The sequence below is a fragment of the Oncorhynchus kisutch genome, linkage group LG27 (genome assembly GCF_002021735.2).
Source record: "Oncorhynchus kisutch isolate 150728-3 linkage group LG27, Okis_V2, whole genome shotgun sequence".
In the NCBI taxonomy this organism is placed as follows: Eukaryota; Metazoa; Chordata; class Actinopteri; order Salmoniformes; family Salmonidae; genus Oncorhynchus; species Oncorhynchus kisutch.
Window position 1 is genome coordinate 41,243,833 of NC_034200.2, and position 15,829 is coordinate 41,259,661.

At 46.5% G+C, this 15,829-nt stretch overlaps 1 protein-coding gene across 1 annotated transcript; it reads left to right on the plus strand.

The window, feature by feature from the left end:
- The first annotated feature begins 1,199 nt into the window (after window positions 1–1,199).
- Window positions 1,200–14,225, plus strand: LOC109871863 (UDP-glucuronosyltransferase 1-6). The gene is made up of 8 exons (XM_031806702.1): window positions 1,200–2,422; window positions 2,903–3,115; window positions 7,805–7,932; window positions 8,536–8,629; window positions 8,905–9,030; window positions 9,094–9,181; window positions 10,471–10,690; window positions 13,799–14,225. The coding sequence occupies exons 1-8, from the start codon at window positions 1,337–1,339 to the stop codon at window positions 14,070–14,072; spliced, it is 2,229 nt and encodes a 742-aa protein (XP_031662562.1). The 5' UTR covers window positions 1,200–1,336; the 3' UTR covers window positions 14,073–14,225.
- The last annotated feature ends 1,604 nt before the right edge of the window (window positions 14,226–15,829 follow it).

A 15,829-nucleotide genomic window follows, 5' to 3' on the forward strand; every position in this document is an offset into this window, starting at 1 on the left:
CCTGTTGTATTCAGCATTTCACTGTGAGGTCTACAGGTCTACCTGTTGTATTCAGCATTTCACTGTGAGGTCTACAGGTCTACCTGTTGTATTCAGCATTTCACTGTGAGGTCTACAGGTCTACCTGTTGTATTCAGCATTTCACTGTGAGGTCTACCTGTTGTATTCAGCATTTCACTGTGAGGTCTACCTGTTGTATTCAGCATTTCACTGTGAGGTCTACCTGTTGTATTCAGCATTTCACTGTGAGGTCTACCTGTTGTATTCAGCATTTCACTGTAAGGTCTACCTGTTGTATTCAGCATTTCACTGTGAGGTCTACCTGTTGTATTCAGCATTTCACTGTGAGGTCTACCTGTTGTATTCAGCATTTCACTGTGAGGTCTACCTGTTGTATTCAGCATTTCACTGTAAGGTCTACCTGTTGTATTCAGCATTTCACTGTGAGGTCTACCTGTTGTATTCAGCATTTCACTGTGAGGTCTACAGGTCTACCTGTTGTATTCAGCATTTCACTGTGAGGTCTACAGGTCTACCTGTTGTATTCAGCATTTCACTGTGAGGTCTACAGGTCTACCTGTTGTATTCAGCATTTCACTGTGAGGTCTACCTGTTGTATTCAGCATTTCACTGTAAGGTCTACAGGTCTACCTGTTGTATTCAGCATTTCACTGTGAGGTCTACAGGTCTACCTGTTGTATTCAGCATTTCACTGTGAGGTCTACAGGTCTACCTGTTGTATTCAGCATTTCACTGTGAGGTCTACCTGTTGTATTCAGCATTTCACTGTGAGGTCTACCTGTTGTATTCAGCATTTCACTGTAAGGTCTACAGGTCTACCTGTTGTATTCAGCATTTCACTGTGAGGTCTACCTGTTGTATTCAGCATTTCACTGTGAGGTCTACCTGTTGTATTCAGCATTTCACTGTGAGGTCTACCTGTTGTATTCAGCATTTCACTGTGAGGTCTACCTGTTGTATTCAGCATTTCACTGTGAGGTCTACCTGTTGTATTCAGCATTTCACTGTAAGGTCTACAGGTCTACCTGTTGTATTCAGCATTTCACTGTAAGGTCTACAGGTCTACCTGTTGTATTCAGCATTTCACTGTAAGGTCTACAGGTCTACCTGTTGTATTCCATTCGCTCCATTCCAGACTTTATTATGAGCTGTTAGCACACACAGAGGAATTCAGAACAATCCAGTCCAAGAGAGATTAGGAAGCAGAGTAAATGAGAGAGGGAGAAAGACAAAGGATATTTAATAAGGAGACACATGACAAGAACACAAGAAGACAGTCAAGAAAGATTCTCATTTATCTTGTAGAGAGAGAGATATGGGGGTAACAGCAGTTGTTGGTATGTGCCTGTTGTGGGTATGTGCCTCAGCCCTGGGGCAGAGTGGTGGTAGGATAGAGACTAGTGGTAGTCGTGGTGGTAGTATAGAGACTAGGGGTGGTAGTATAGAGACTAGTGGTAGTATAGAGACTAGGGGCGGTAGTATAGAGACTGGTGGTAGTATAGAGACTGGCGGTAGTATAGAGACTGGTGGTGGTATAGAGACTGGCGGTAGTATAGATACTAGTGGTGGTAGTATAGAGACTGGTGGTAGTACAGAGACTGGTGGTAGTATAGAGACTAGTGGTGGTAGTATAGAGACTAGTGGTGGTAGTATAGAGACTGATGGTAGTATAGAGACTAGTGGTGGTAGTATAGCGACTAGTGGTGGTAGTATAGAGACTGGTGGTAGTATAGAGACTAGTGGTGGTAGTATAGAGACTGGTGGTAGTATAGAGACTGGTGGTAGTATAGAGACTGGTGGTAGTATAGAGACTGGTGGTAGTATAGAGACTGGTGGTAGTACAGAGACTGGTGGTAGTATAGAGACTAGTGGTGGTAGTATAGAGACTAGTGGTGGTAGTATAGAGAATGGTTCACCTGGTAGAGCAGACCATTTAACTGGTGATACTAGTGTAACTAGTGATGACACTAGTAGCCCTGAGATTGTAATTGGTCAAACCGTTGATACTGGTAATGATGTAACTGGCGTCGGTGCTCCGACTGGTTCCGTGGGCCGTCTGCTGGTAGTACCGATGGACGGAAGCCACTGGGTGGGGGTTAAGGCCATCGCCGAGGAGATGGGTCGCCGTGGACACCAGGTTACCGTGGTGATCCCCGAGGTGAGCATGCGTCTGGGCCCCAGCAGCAACTGCAGGACTGTGTCATATCCTGTCCCCTACGGCCAGGAGACAGTGGACATGCTGATGGACAAGCATGCAGATAACCTGCGTGCTGCCACACTGCCCCTAGTGGAGCGGATGACTCAACGCATGGCTAATATCCAGAATGTCAGCTCCTTCATACTGACTACTGCTGAGAGTCTGCTGTTCAACACCACACTAATCACATCTCTGGAACAGCAGGTCAGTCAGGTCAGGGTGTGTGTGTGTGTGTGTGTGTGTGTGTGTGTGTGTGTGTGTGTGTGTGTGTGTGTGTGTGTGTGTGTGTGTGTGTGTGTGTGTGTGAGAGAGGTCATGTGAGCTTATGTGTTCCTCCTCTCTCTCTCTCTCTCTCTCTCTCTCTCCTTCCCTCCCTCTCTCCCCCTCTCTAATTCCCTCCCTCTCTCACTCTCTCCTTCCCTCCATCTCTCCCCCTATCTCCTCTCTCCCCCTCTCTCCTTCCCTCCCTCTCTCCCCCTCTCTCCTTCCTTCCTTCTCTCCCCCTCTCTCCTTCCTTCCTTCTCTCCCTCTCTCCCTCTCTCCTTCCTTCTCTCCCTCTCTCCCTCTCTCCTTCCCTCTCTATCTCCCCCTCTCCTTCCCTCTCTCCCTCTCCCTCTCCTTCCCTCTCTCTCCCTCTCTCCTTCCCTCCTCTCTCTCTCTCTCCATCCTTCCCTCTCTCTCCAGGGTTTTGATGCGGTGTTGACCGACCCGCTGGTCCCTACAGGCATTCTGATAGCCAGGCGTCTGGGCATTCCGTCTGTGTGTCTGCTCAGAGGGATCCCCTGTGGTCTGGACCTGGCCTCAGCCGCCTGCCCCTCTCCTCCATCTTACGTTCCACGCTTCTTCACCAAATACACACATAGCATGAGCTTTCCACAAAGGGTGGGCAATGTACTGGTGAGGACACGCACACGACTGCATACACAACCTTACGCACACACACTGCACATGCATGCACACACACACACACACACACACACACACCCTGGGCAGCAGGGTAGCCTAGTGGTTAGAGTGTTGGACTAGTAACCGGAAGGTTGCAAGTTCAAACCCCCGAGCTGAAAAGGTACAAATCTGTTGTTCTGAACAAGTCAGTTAACCCACTGTTCCTAGGCTGTCAATAAAAATAAGAATTTGTTCTTAACTGACTTGCCTAGTTAAATAAACACACATGACACAACCGTACACACATACAGTTGAAGTCGGAAGTTTACATACACTTAGGTTGGAGTCATTAAAACTAGTTTACATACACTTAGCTTGGAGTCATTAAAACTAGTTTACATACACTTAGGTTGGAGTCATTAAAACTAGTTTACATACACTTAGCTTGGAGTCATTAAAACTAGTTTACATACACTTAGGTTGGAGTCATTAAAACTAGTTTACATACCCTTAGGTTGGAGTCATTAAAACTAGTTTACATACACTTAGGTTGGAGTCATTAAAACTAGTTTACATACACTTGGGTTGGAGTCATTAAAACTCGTTTTTCAACCACTCTTGTTAACAAAGTATAGTTTTGGTGAGTCGGTTAGGACATCTACTTTGTGCATGACACAGGTCATTTTTCCAACAATTGTTTACAGACAGATTATTTCACTTATAATTGACTGTATCACAATTCCAGTGGGTCAGAATTTCACATACACTAAGTTGACTGTGCCTTTAAACAGCTTGGAAAATTCCAGAAAATGATGTCATGGCTTTAGAAGCTTCTGATAGGCTAATTGACATAATTTGAGTCAATTGGAGGTGTAGCTGTGGATGTATTTCAAGGCCTACCTTCAAATTCAGTGCCTCTTTGCTTGACATCATAGGAAAATCAAAATAAATCAGCCATAAAAATTGTAGACCTCCACAAGTCTGGTTCATCCTTGGGAGGAATTTCCAAATGCCTGAAGGTACCACATTCATCTGTACAAACAATAGTACGCAAATATAAACACCATGGGACCACACAGCTGTCATACCGCTCAGGAAGGAGACACGTTCTGTCTCCTAGAGATGAACTTATTTTGGTGCGAAAAGTGCAAGTTAATCCCAGAACAACAGCAAATGACATTGTGAAGATGCTGGAGGAAACAGGTACAAAAGTATCTATATCCACAGTAAAACGAGTCCTATATCGACACAACCTGAAAGGCCGCTCAGCAAGGAAGAAGACACTACTCCAAAACCGCCATAAAAAAGCCAGACTACGGTTTGCAACTGCACATGGGGACAAAGATCATACTTGTTGGAGAAATGTCCTCTGGTCTGATGAAACAAAAATAGAACTGTTTGGCCATAATGACCACCGTTATGATTGGAGGATAAAGGAGGAGGCTTGCAAGCCGAAGAACACCATCCCAACCCTGAAGCACAGGGGTGGCAACATCATGTTGTGGGGGTACTTTGCTGCAGGAGGGACTTGTGCACTTCACAAAATAGATGGCATCATGAGTCATAGTATAGAGACTGGTGGTGGTAGTATAGAGACTGGTGGTAGTATAGAGACTGGTGGTAGTATAGAGACTGGTGGTGGTAGTATATAGACTGGTGGTAGTATAGAGACTGATGGTAGTATAGAGACTGGTGGTAGTATAGAGACTGGCGGTAGTGTAGAGACTGGTGGTGGTAGTATAGAGACTGGCGGTAGCATAGAGACTGGTGGTAGTGTAGAGACTGGTGGTAGTATAGAGACTGGTGGTGGTAGTATAGAGGCTGGTGGTGGTAGTATAGAGACTGGTGGTGGTAGTATAGAGACTGGTGGTGGTAGTATAGAGACTGGTGGTGGTAGTATAGAGACTGGTGGTAGTATAGAGACTGGTGGTAGTATAGAGACTGGTGGTAGTATAGAGACTGGTGGTGGTATAGAGACTGGTGGTAGTATAGAGACTGGTGGTAGTATAGAGACTGATGGTAGTATAGAGACTGGCAGTAGTATAGAGACTGATGGTAGTATAGAGACTGGTGGTAGTATAGAGACTGGTGGTAGTATAGAGACTGGTGGTAGTATAGAGACTGGTGGTAGTATAGAGACTGGCGGTAGTATAGAGACTGGTGGTAGTATAGAGACTGGTGGTAGTATAGAGACTGGCGGTAGTATAGAGACTGGTGGTAGTATAGAGACTGGTGGTAGTATAGAGACTGGCGGTAGTATAGAGACTGGTGGTAGTATAGAGACTGGTGGTAGTATAGAGACTGGTGGTGGTAGTATAGAGACTGGTGGTAGTATAGAGACTGGTGGTAGTATAGAGACTGGTGGTAGGTGGCTCTCCTGACCTCCCCGCCGTCAGTATGCACCCCTTACAAACTGAGTTTAAATGTATTTGGTTAAGGTGTATGTAAACTACTGACTTCAACTGTACACACACACTCATTCACATTCACTCACTCATTCACACTCATTCATTCACACTCATTTACACTCACTCATTCACACTCACTCACTCATTCACACTCACTCAGTCATTCACATTCACTCACTCATTCACACTCATTCATTCACACTCATTTACACTCACTCATTCACACTCACTCACTCATTCACACTCATTCACACTCATTCACACACACTCATTCACATTCACTCACTCATTCACACTCACTCATTCACACTCACTCATTTACACTCACTCATCCACATTCATTTAAACTCACTCACTCATTCTCTCACACTCACTCAATCACACTCACTCACTCATATAACTTCCGGCGCCGACAGAGATGGCCGCCTCGCTTCGCGTTCCTCGGAAACTATGCAGTTTTTTGTTTTTTTACGTGTTATTTCTTACATTAGTACCCCAGGTCATCTTAGGTTTCATTACATACAGTCGAGAAGAACTACTGAATATAAGATCAGCGTCAACTCACCATCAGTACGACCAAGAATATGATTTTCGCGACGCGGATCCTGTGTTCTGCCTTTCAACCAGGACAACGGAATGGATCCTATGCGGCGACCCCAAAAAACGACTCCGTAAAAGAGAGAAACGAGGCGGTCTTCTGGTCAGTCTCCGGAGACGGGCACACCGTGCACCACTCCCTAGCATTCTTCTCGCCAATGTCCAGTCTCTTGACTTGGTTGATGAAATCCGAGCAAGGGTAGCATTCCAGAGGGACATCAGAGACTGTAACGTTCTTTGCTTCACGGAAACTTCACGGAAACATGGCTCACTGGCTCACTGGAGAGACGCTATCGGAGGCGGTGCAGCAACAACAGTGGTAGGCTTGATTACCAACAACGACGAGACGGCCTACAGGGAGGAGGTGAGGGCCCTCGGAGTGTGGTGTCAGGAAAATAACCTCACACTCAACGTCAACAAAACTAAGGAGATGATTGTGGACTTCAGGAAACAGCAGAGGGAACACCCCCCTATCCACATCGATGGAACAGTAGTGGAGAGGGTAGCAAGTTTTAAGTTCCTCGGCATACACATCACAGACAAACTGAATTGGTCCACTCACACAGACAGCATCGCGAAGAAGGCGCAGCAGCGCCTCTTCAACCTCAGGAGGCTGAAGAAATTCGGCTTGTCACAAAAAGCACTCACAAACTTCTACAGATGCACAATCGAGAGCATCCTGGCGGGCTGCATCACCGCCTGGTACGGCAACTGCTCCGCCCACAACCGTAAGGCTCTCCAGAGGGTAGTGAGGTCTGCACAACGCATCACCGGGGGCAAACTACCTGCCCTCCAGGACACCTAACACCACCCGATGTTACAGGAAGGCCATAAAGATCATCAAGGACAACAACCACCCGAGCCACTGCCTGTTCACCCCGCTATCATCCAGAAGGCGAGGTCAGTACAGGTGCATCAAAGCTGGGACCGAGAGACTGAAAAACAGCTTTACCTCAAGGCCATCAGACTGTTAAACAGCCACCATTAACATTGAGTGGCTGCTGCCAACACACTGACACTGACACAACTCCAGCCACTTTAATAATGGGAATTGATGGGAAATGATGTAAAATATATCACTAGCCACTTTAAACAATGCTACCTAATATAATGTTTACATACCCTACATTATTCATCTCATATGCATACGTATATACTGTACTCTATATCATCTACTGCATCTTTATGTAATACATGTATCACTAGCCACTTTAACTATGCCACTTTGTTTACATACTCATCTCGTATGTATATACTGTACTCGATACCATCTACTGTATCTTGCCTATGCTGCTCTGTACCATCACTCATTCATATATCCTTATGTACATATTCTTTATCCCCTTACACTGTGTATAAGACAGTAGTTTTGGAATTGTTAGTTAGATTACTTGTTGGTTATTACTGCATTGTCGGAACTAGAAGCATAAGCATTTCGCTACACTCACATTAACATCTGCTAACCATGTGTATGTGACAAATAACATTTGATTTGATTTGATTTGATTCATTCACACTCACTCACTCACTCATTCACACTCACTCACTCATTCACACTCACTCACTCACTCACTCACTCATTCACACTCTCACTCACTCACACTCACTCACTCACACTCACTCTTTCACACTGACTCACTCATTCACACTCACTCACTCATTAATACCAACATGCCTTCTTCATCTGGTTCTATAGGTGAGTCTGGTGGAGCCGTTGCTATGCCGACTGCTGTACTTGCGCTTCGACCAGCTGGCCAATCGCTTCCTGGGAGAGGATGTGGGTGTGGCCGAGGTACTGGCAGACACCGCCCTCTGGTTGCTAAGGTACGACTGCAGTTCCCCTGCACACACATTCTGGTTGCTAAGGTACGACTGCAGTTCCCCTGCACACACATTCTGGTTGCTAAGGTACGACTGCAGTTCCCCTGCACGCACATTCTGGTTGCTAAGGTACGACTGCAGTTCCCCTGCACGCACATTCTGGTTGCTAAGGTACGACTGCAGTTCCCCTGCACACACATTCTGGTTGCTAAGGTACGACTGCAGTTCCCCTGCACACACATTCTGGTTGCTAAGGTACGACTGCAGTTCCCCTGCACACACATTCTGGTTGCTAAGGTACGACTGCAGTTCCCCTGCACACACATTCTGGTTGCTAAGGTACGACTGCAGTTCCCCTGCACACACATTCTGGTTGCTAAGGTACGACTGCAGTTCCCCTGCACACACATTCTGGTTGCTAAGGTACGACTGCAGTTCCCCTGCACACACATTCTGGTTGCTAAGGTACGACTGCAGTTCCCCTGCACACACATTCTGGTTGCTAAGGTACGACTGCAGTTCCCCTGCACGCACATTCTGGTTGCTAAGGTACGACTGCAGTTCCCATGCACACTCTCCAACATGACATTTTGTTGTTAATCTAAGGTATGACTTTACGCTGGAGTTTCCTCGCCCCCTCATGCCTAATATGGTGCTGGTGGGAGGGATCAACTGCCATGTCAGGAACCCTCTGCCACAGGTGAGTGAGTGTGCTTGTTGATTGGTCCAAAACCCTGTGCTGACGAAGGGTTAAAATGCTCTTGCTGTCGGCTAATTGAATTTGCTATATTAACTGTGTGTGTGTGTGTGTGTCTGTGTGTCTGTGTGTGTGTGTGCGTGTGTGTGTGTATCTGTGTGTGTGTCTGTGTCTGTGTGTCTGTGTCTGTGTCTGTGTCTCTGTGTGTGTGTGTGTGTGTGTGTGTGTCTGTGTCTGTGTCTGTGTCTGTGTGTGTGTGTGTGTGTGTGTGTGTGTAGGAGCTGGAGCAGTGGGTGTCAGGGGAACATGGCTTCATGGTGTTCTCTCTGGGCTCCATGGTGGCGTCTCTACCAGAAGACATCACTCACATCTTCCTACAGGCCTTCACCCTCATACCACAGAAGGTAAACACAGTCAGACCCTCACACTAAGATACCGTCAACTAACCTGTGTGTGTGTGTGTGTAGGTCCTGTGGCGGTACTCTGGGCCTGTTCCTGGCAACGTTCCAGACAACGTGAAGATGATGAAGTGGATCCCTCAGAATGATCTGCTGGGTACGTAGATCTAGAACAGACAGATGAGGAAGTGGATCCCTCAGAATGATCTGCTGGGTACGTAGATCTAGAACAGACAGTTGAGGAAGTAGATCCCTCAGAATGATCTGCTGGTTACGTAGATCTGTCTGTCTGTCTGTCTGTCTGTCTGTCTGTCTGTCTGTCTGTCTGTCTGTCTGTCTGTCTGTCTGTCTGTCTGTCTTCTGTCTGTCTGTCTGTCTGTCTGTCTGTCTGTCTGTCTGTCTGTCTGTCTGTCTGTCTGTCTTCTGTCTGTCTGTCTGTCTGTCTGTCTGTCTGTCTGTCCTGTCTGTCTGTCTGTCTGTCTGTCTGTCTGTCTGTCTGTCTGTCTGTCTGTCTGTCTGTCTGTCTGTCTGGCTGTCTGTCTGTCTGTCTGTCTGTCTGTCTGTCTGTCTGTCTGTCTGTCTGTCTGTCTGTCTGTCTGTCTGTCTGTCTTGTCTGTCTGTCTGTCTGTCTGTCTGTCTGTCTGTCTGTCCTGTCTGTCTGTCTGTCTGTCTGTCTGTCTGTCTGTCTGTCTGTCGTCTGTCTGTCTGTCTGTCTGTCTGTCTGTCCTGTCTGTCTGTCTGTCTGTCTGTCTGTCTGTCTGTCTGTCTGTCTGTCTGTCTGTCTGTCTGTCTGTCTGTCTGTCTGTCTGTCTGTCTGTCTTGTCTGTCTGTCTGTCTGTCTGTCTGTCTGTCTGTCTGTCTGTCTGTCTGTCTGTCTGTCTGTCTGTCTGTCTGTCTGTCTGTCTGTCTGTCTGTCTGTCTGTCTGTCTGTCTGTCTGTCTGTCTGTCTGTCTGTCTGTCTGTCTGTCTGTCTGTCTGTCTGTCTGTCTGTCTGTTCTGTCTGTCTGTCTGTCTGTCTGTCTGTCTGTCTGTCTGTCTGTCTGTCTGTCTGTCTGTCTGTCTGTCTGTCTGTCTGTCTGTCTGTCTGTCTGTCTGTCTGTCTGTCTGTCTGTCTGTCTGTCTGTCTGTCTGTCTGTCTGTTCTGTCTGTCTGTCTGTCTGTCTGTCTGTCTGTCTGTCTGTCTGTCTGTCTGTCTGTCTGTCTGTCTGTCTGTCTGTCTGTCTGTCTGTCTGTCTGTCTGTCTGTCTGTCTGTCTGTCTGTCTGTCTGTCTGTCTGTCTGTCTGTCTGTCTGTCTGTCTGTCTGTCTGTCTGTCTGTCTGTCTGTCTGTCTGTCTGTCTGTCTGTCTGTCTGTCTGTCTGTCTGTCTGTCTGTCTGTCTGTCTGTCTTTCTGATCTGTCTTTCTGATCTGTCTTTCTGATCTGTCTTTCTGATCTGTGTGTGTTAGCTCACCATGGTGCACGGGCCTTCCTGACCCACAGCGGGACCCATGGTCTGTACGAGGGGGTGTGTCACGCCGTTCCCATGGTGATGCTGCCACTGTTTGGCGACCAACCTGACAATGCTCAGCGATTGGCCAGTAAGGGAGTAGGCGTGGTCCTGGATATTAACCATATCACAGTGGAAACACTGCTACAGGCGCTGGACGAGGTTGTCAACAACCCCAGGTGAGACGGTCAGAGGAGGGTGAGACGGTCAGAGGAGTGGGTGAGACGGTCAGAGGAGTGGGTGAAACGGTCAGAGGAGTGGGTGAGACGGTCAGAGGAGTGGGTGAGACGGTCAGAGGAGTGAGTGAGACGGTCAGAGGAGTGGGTGAGACGGTCAGAGGAGTGGGTGAGATGGTCAGAGGAGTGGGTGAGACGGTCAGAGGAGTGGGTGAGACGGTCAGAGGAGTGGGTGAGACAGTCAGAGGAGTGTGTGAGACGGTCAGAGGAGTGTGAGACGGTCAGAGGAGTGGGTGAGACGGTCAGAGGAGTGGGTGAGACGGTCAGAGGAGTGGGTGAGACGGTCAGAGGAGTGGGTGAGACGGTCAGAGGAGTGGGTGAGACGGTCTGAGGAGTGGGTGAGACGGTCTGAGGAGTGAGTGAGACGGTCAGAGGAGTGAGTGAGACGGTCAGAGGAGGGTGAGACGGTCAGAGGAGGGTGAGACGGTCAGAGGAGTGGGTGAGACGGTCAGAGGAGTGGGTGAGACAGTCAGAGGAGTGTGTGAGACGGTCAGAGGAGTGTGAGACGGTCAGAGGAGTGGGTGAGACGGTCAGAGGAGCGGGTGAGATGGTCAGAGGAGTGTGTGAGACGGTCAGAGGAGTGTGAGACGGTCAGAGGAGTGGGTGAGACGGTCAGAGGAGTGTGAGACGGTCAGAGGAGCGGGTGAGACGGTCAGAGGAGGGTGAGACGGTCAGAGGAGCGGGTGAGACGGTCAGAGGAGGGTGAGATGGTCAGAGGAGTGGGTGAGACGGTCAGAGGAGTGTGAGACGGTCAGAGGAGGGTGAGATGGTCAGAGGTCTATATTGTTGTTCAATGTATATACTGTATTCTAGTTCATACTATATAACTACTGTTGTCCACTTCATATGTATATACTGTATTCTAGTCATGGTTCATCCTGCTGTCCACTTCATATGTCTATACTGTATTCTAGTCATGGTTCATCCTGCTGTCCACTTCATATGTCTATACTGTATTCTAGTCATGGTTCATCCTGCTGTCCACTTCATATGTCTATACTGTATTCTAGTCATGGTTCATCCTGCTGTCCACTTCATATGTCTATACTGTATTCTAGTCATGGTTCATCCTGCTGTCCACTTCATATGTCTATACTGTATTCTAGTCATGGTTCATCCTGCTGTCCACTTCATATGTCTATACTGTATTCTAGTCATGGTTCATCCTGCTGTCCACTTCATATGTCTATACTGTATTCTAGTCATGGTTCATCCTGCTGTCCACTTCATATGTCTATACTGTATTCTAGTCATGGTTCATCCTGCTGTCCACTTCATATGTCTATACTGTATTCTAGTCATGGTTCATCCTGCTGTCCACTTCATATGTATATACTGTATTCTAGTCATGGTTCATCCTATATACAGTGGGGCAAAAAAGTATTTAGTCAGACACCTGTCCACAACCTCAAACAGTCACACTCCAAACTCCACTATGGCCAAGACCAAAGAGCTGTCAAAGGACACCAGAAACAAAATTGTAGACCTGCACCAGGCTGGGAAGACTGAATCTGAAATAGGTAAGCAGCTTGGTTTGAGGAAATCAACTGTGGGAGCAATTATTAGGAAATGGAAGACATACAAGACCACTGATAATCTCCCTCGATCTGGGGCTCCACGCAAGATCTCACCCCGTGGGGTCAAAATGATCACAAGAACAGTGAGTAAAAATCCCAGAACCACACGGGGGAACCTAGTGAATGACCTGCAGAGAGCTGGGACCAAAGTAACAAAGCCTACCATCAGTAACACACTACGCCGCCAGGGACTCAAATCCTGCAGTGCCAGACGTGTCCCCCTGCTTAAGCCAGTACATTCCAGGCCCGTCTGGAGTTTGCTAGAGAGCACTCTGATGATCCAGAAGAAGATTGGGAGAATGTCATATGGTCAGATGAAACCAAAATATAACTTTTTGGTAAAAACTCAACTCGTCGTGTTTGGAGGAGAAAGAATGCTGAGTTGCATCCAAAGAACACCATACCTACTGTGAAGCATAGGGGTGGAAACATCATGCACTGGGTCTGTTTTTCTGCAAAGGGACCAGGATGACTGATCTGTGTAAAGGAAAGAATGAATGGGGGCCATGTATCGTGAGATTTTAAGTGAAAACCTCCTTCCATCAGCAAGGGCATTGAAGATGAAACGTGGCTGGGTCTTTCAGCATGACAATGATCCCAAACACACCGCCTGGGCAATGAAGGAGTGGCTTCGTAAGAATTATTTCAAGGTCCTGGAGTGGCCTAGTCAGTTTCCAGATCTCAACCCCATAGAAAATCTTTGGAGGGAGTTGAAAGTTTGTGTTGCCCAGCAACAGCCCCAAAACATCACTGCTCTAGAGGAGATCTGCATGGAGGAATGGGCCAAAATACCAGCAACAGTGTGTGAAAACCTTGTGAAGACTTACATTGCCAACAAAGGGTATTGCCAACAAAGGGTATATAACAAAGTATTGAGATAAACTTTTGTTATTGACCAAATACTTCATTTCCACCATCATTTGCAAAGAAATTCATAAAAAATCCTACAATGTGATTTTCTGGATTTTTTTCCTCATTTTGTCTGTCATAGTTCAAGTGTACTTATGATGAAAATTACAGGCCTCTCTCATCTTTTTAAGTGGGAGAACTTGCACAATTGGTGGCTGACTAAATACTTTTTTGCCCCACTGTAACTACTGCTGTCCACTTCATATGTATATACTGTATTCTAGTCATGGTTCATCCTATACTGTATAACTACTGCTGTCCACACCTTTTCTATTCTGTCTGTACTGTCTATACACACCACTATATATTTATATTCCAGACTCTGACATTGTTCGTTCTGATATTTCTTAATTCCTTTCTTTTTATTTTGGGGATTTGTTGTATATTGTTAGGTATTATTACTGCAGTGTTGGAACACAAGCATTTTGCTGCTACTGCGATAACATCTGCATAATGTGTGTGTGTGTATCAAACACTATAACTACATGAGTTGGGGCCCTCTGGAGGTCGAGGCTCCTGGGGTTTTCCCCGGTTGGTAATCGGGCCATGGCGTGTGTTTCTACAGGTATAAGTCCAGTGTGCTGAAGCTCTCAGCCATTCACAAGGACCAACCAGTGGACCCCCTGGAGCTCTCTGCCTATTGGACAGAGTTTGTGATGCGCCACAAAGGGGCGGGCCACCTGAGAGCCGCCGCCCAAGACCTCAACTGGTTCCAGTACCACAGCTTGGATGTGATTGGCCTGTTGATCGTCGCGGCGACGGCCGTTGTCATGGTGACGTTAAAGTGCTTATCGCTGTGCGTGCGGAGGTTCACAACCAGGAAGATTAAGGAGGACTGACCAGTAGGGGCGGAGCCTAGAGGCAACAACAGATATCCACATTTATTTTACATTTCCTAAAATGTTGTGTATTCAAATTGTGTATCTCAACTTTTCCTAATAAACACCTGGAGGACAGGCAGCTGTCCCTCTTGTTCTGTCCCACCACCAGCACACCTGGGTCTCCTTCAGTAGAGAGTCAACTGAGTGAAATGGCAACATCTCCATCTGAGGATAAAGGAACCAACCAAGAGGGAATCAGTACACTAATGAATATGTTTCAGTGACGGGGAGAGTAATCCTAACCACACCAATACAACTATTCAGTGGATTAAAACCACGCAAACGTTGATTATTCATTCATTAGAATTACAGGCTGATCTGGGCCACTGTTGACGACAAATCTAATCCACTGTTATGTTCCACAGCTAAAATTAAACTACAATGTTGCTCAAACAGAGAACTGATCAACAACCAAAACCAAACAGGTGCAGTTTTAGAAGGGGTTCTGAAAGACACTCGAACTGATCAACAACCAAAACCAAACAGGTGCAGTTTTAGAAGGGGTTCTGAAAGACACTCGAACTGATCAACAACCAAAACCAAACAGGTGCAGTTTTAGAAGGGGTTCTGAAAGACACTCGAACTGATCAACAACCAAAACCAAACAGGTGCAGTTTTAGAAGGGGTTCTGAAAGACACTCGAACTGATCAACAACCAAAACCGAACAGGTGCAGTTTTAGAAGGGGTTCTGAAAGACACTCGAACTGATCAACAACCAAAACCAAACAGGTGCAGTTTTAGAAGGGGTTCTGAAAGACACTCGAACTGATCAACAACCAAAACCAAACAGGTGCAGTTTTAGAAGGGGTTCTGAAAGACACTCGAACTGATCAACAACCAAAACCAAACAGGTGCAGTTTTAGAAGGGGTTCTGAAAGACACTCGAACTGATCAACAACCAAAACCAAACAGGTGCAGTTTTAGAAGGGGTTCTGAAAGCCACTCGTGTCCACTGACAGTTGACTAGCAACAACAACTGGGACCTTAAAGACACCCACCTTGAGCTCTAAATGTACCCAGGAAGGCAAACAAAAGAAAAACACAAACTTAAAGACAAGATGTACACCAAATTAGGGAAATGTATTTATTTATTTAGGCAAGTCAGTTAAGAACAGATTATTATTTACAATGACGGCCTACCAGAAGGCAAAAGGCCTCCTGCGGGGACGGGGGCTGGGATAAAAGAATTAAAGACATAAATACAATATAAATATAGGACAAAACACACATCACAACAAGAGAGACACCACAACACTACATAAAGAGAGACACCACAACACTACATAAAGAGAGACACCACAACACTACATAAAGAGAGACACCACAACACTACATAAAGAGAGACACCACAACACTACATAAAGAGAGACACCACAACACTACATAAAGAGAGACCTAAGACAACAACATACCAAGGCAGCAACACATGACAACACAGCATGGCAGCAGCACAACATGGCAGCAGAACATGGTAGCAACTCAACTTGGCAGCAGAGCATGGTAGCAACACAACATGGTAGCAACACAGCATGGTAGCAAAAGCACAGTGGCATAGAAGATCAATCAATCAATCAAATTTATTTATATAGCCCTTCGTACATCAGCTGATATCTCAAAGTGCTGTACAGAAACCCAGCCTAAAACCCCAAACAGCAAGCAATGCAGGTGTAGAAGCACGGTTACTTGTAAGGATTGTTGTTGTAGTGTATTTCTG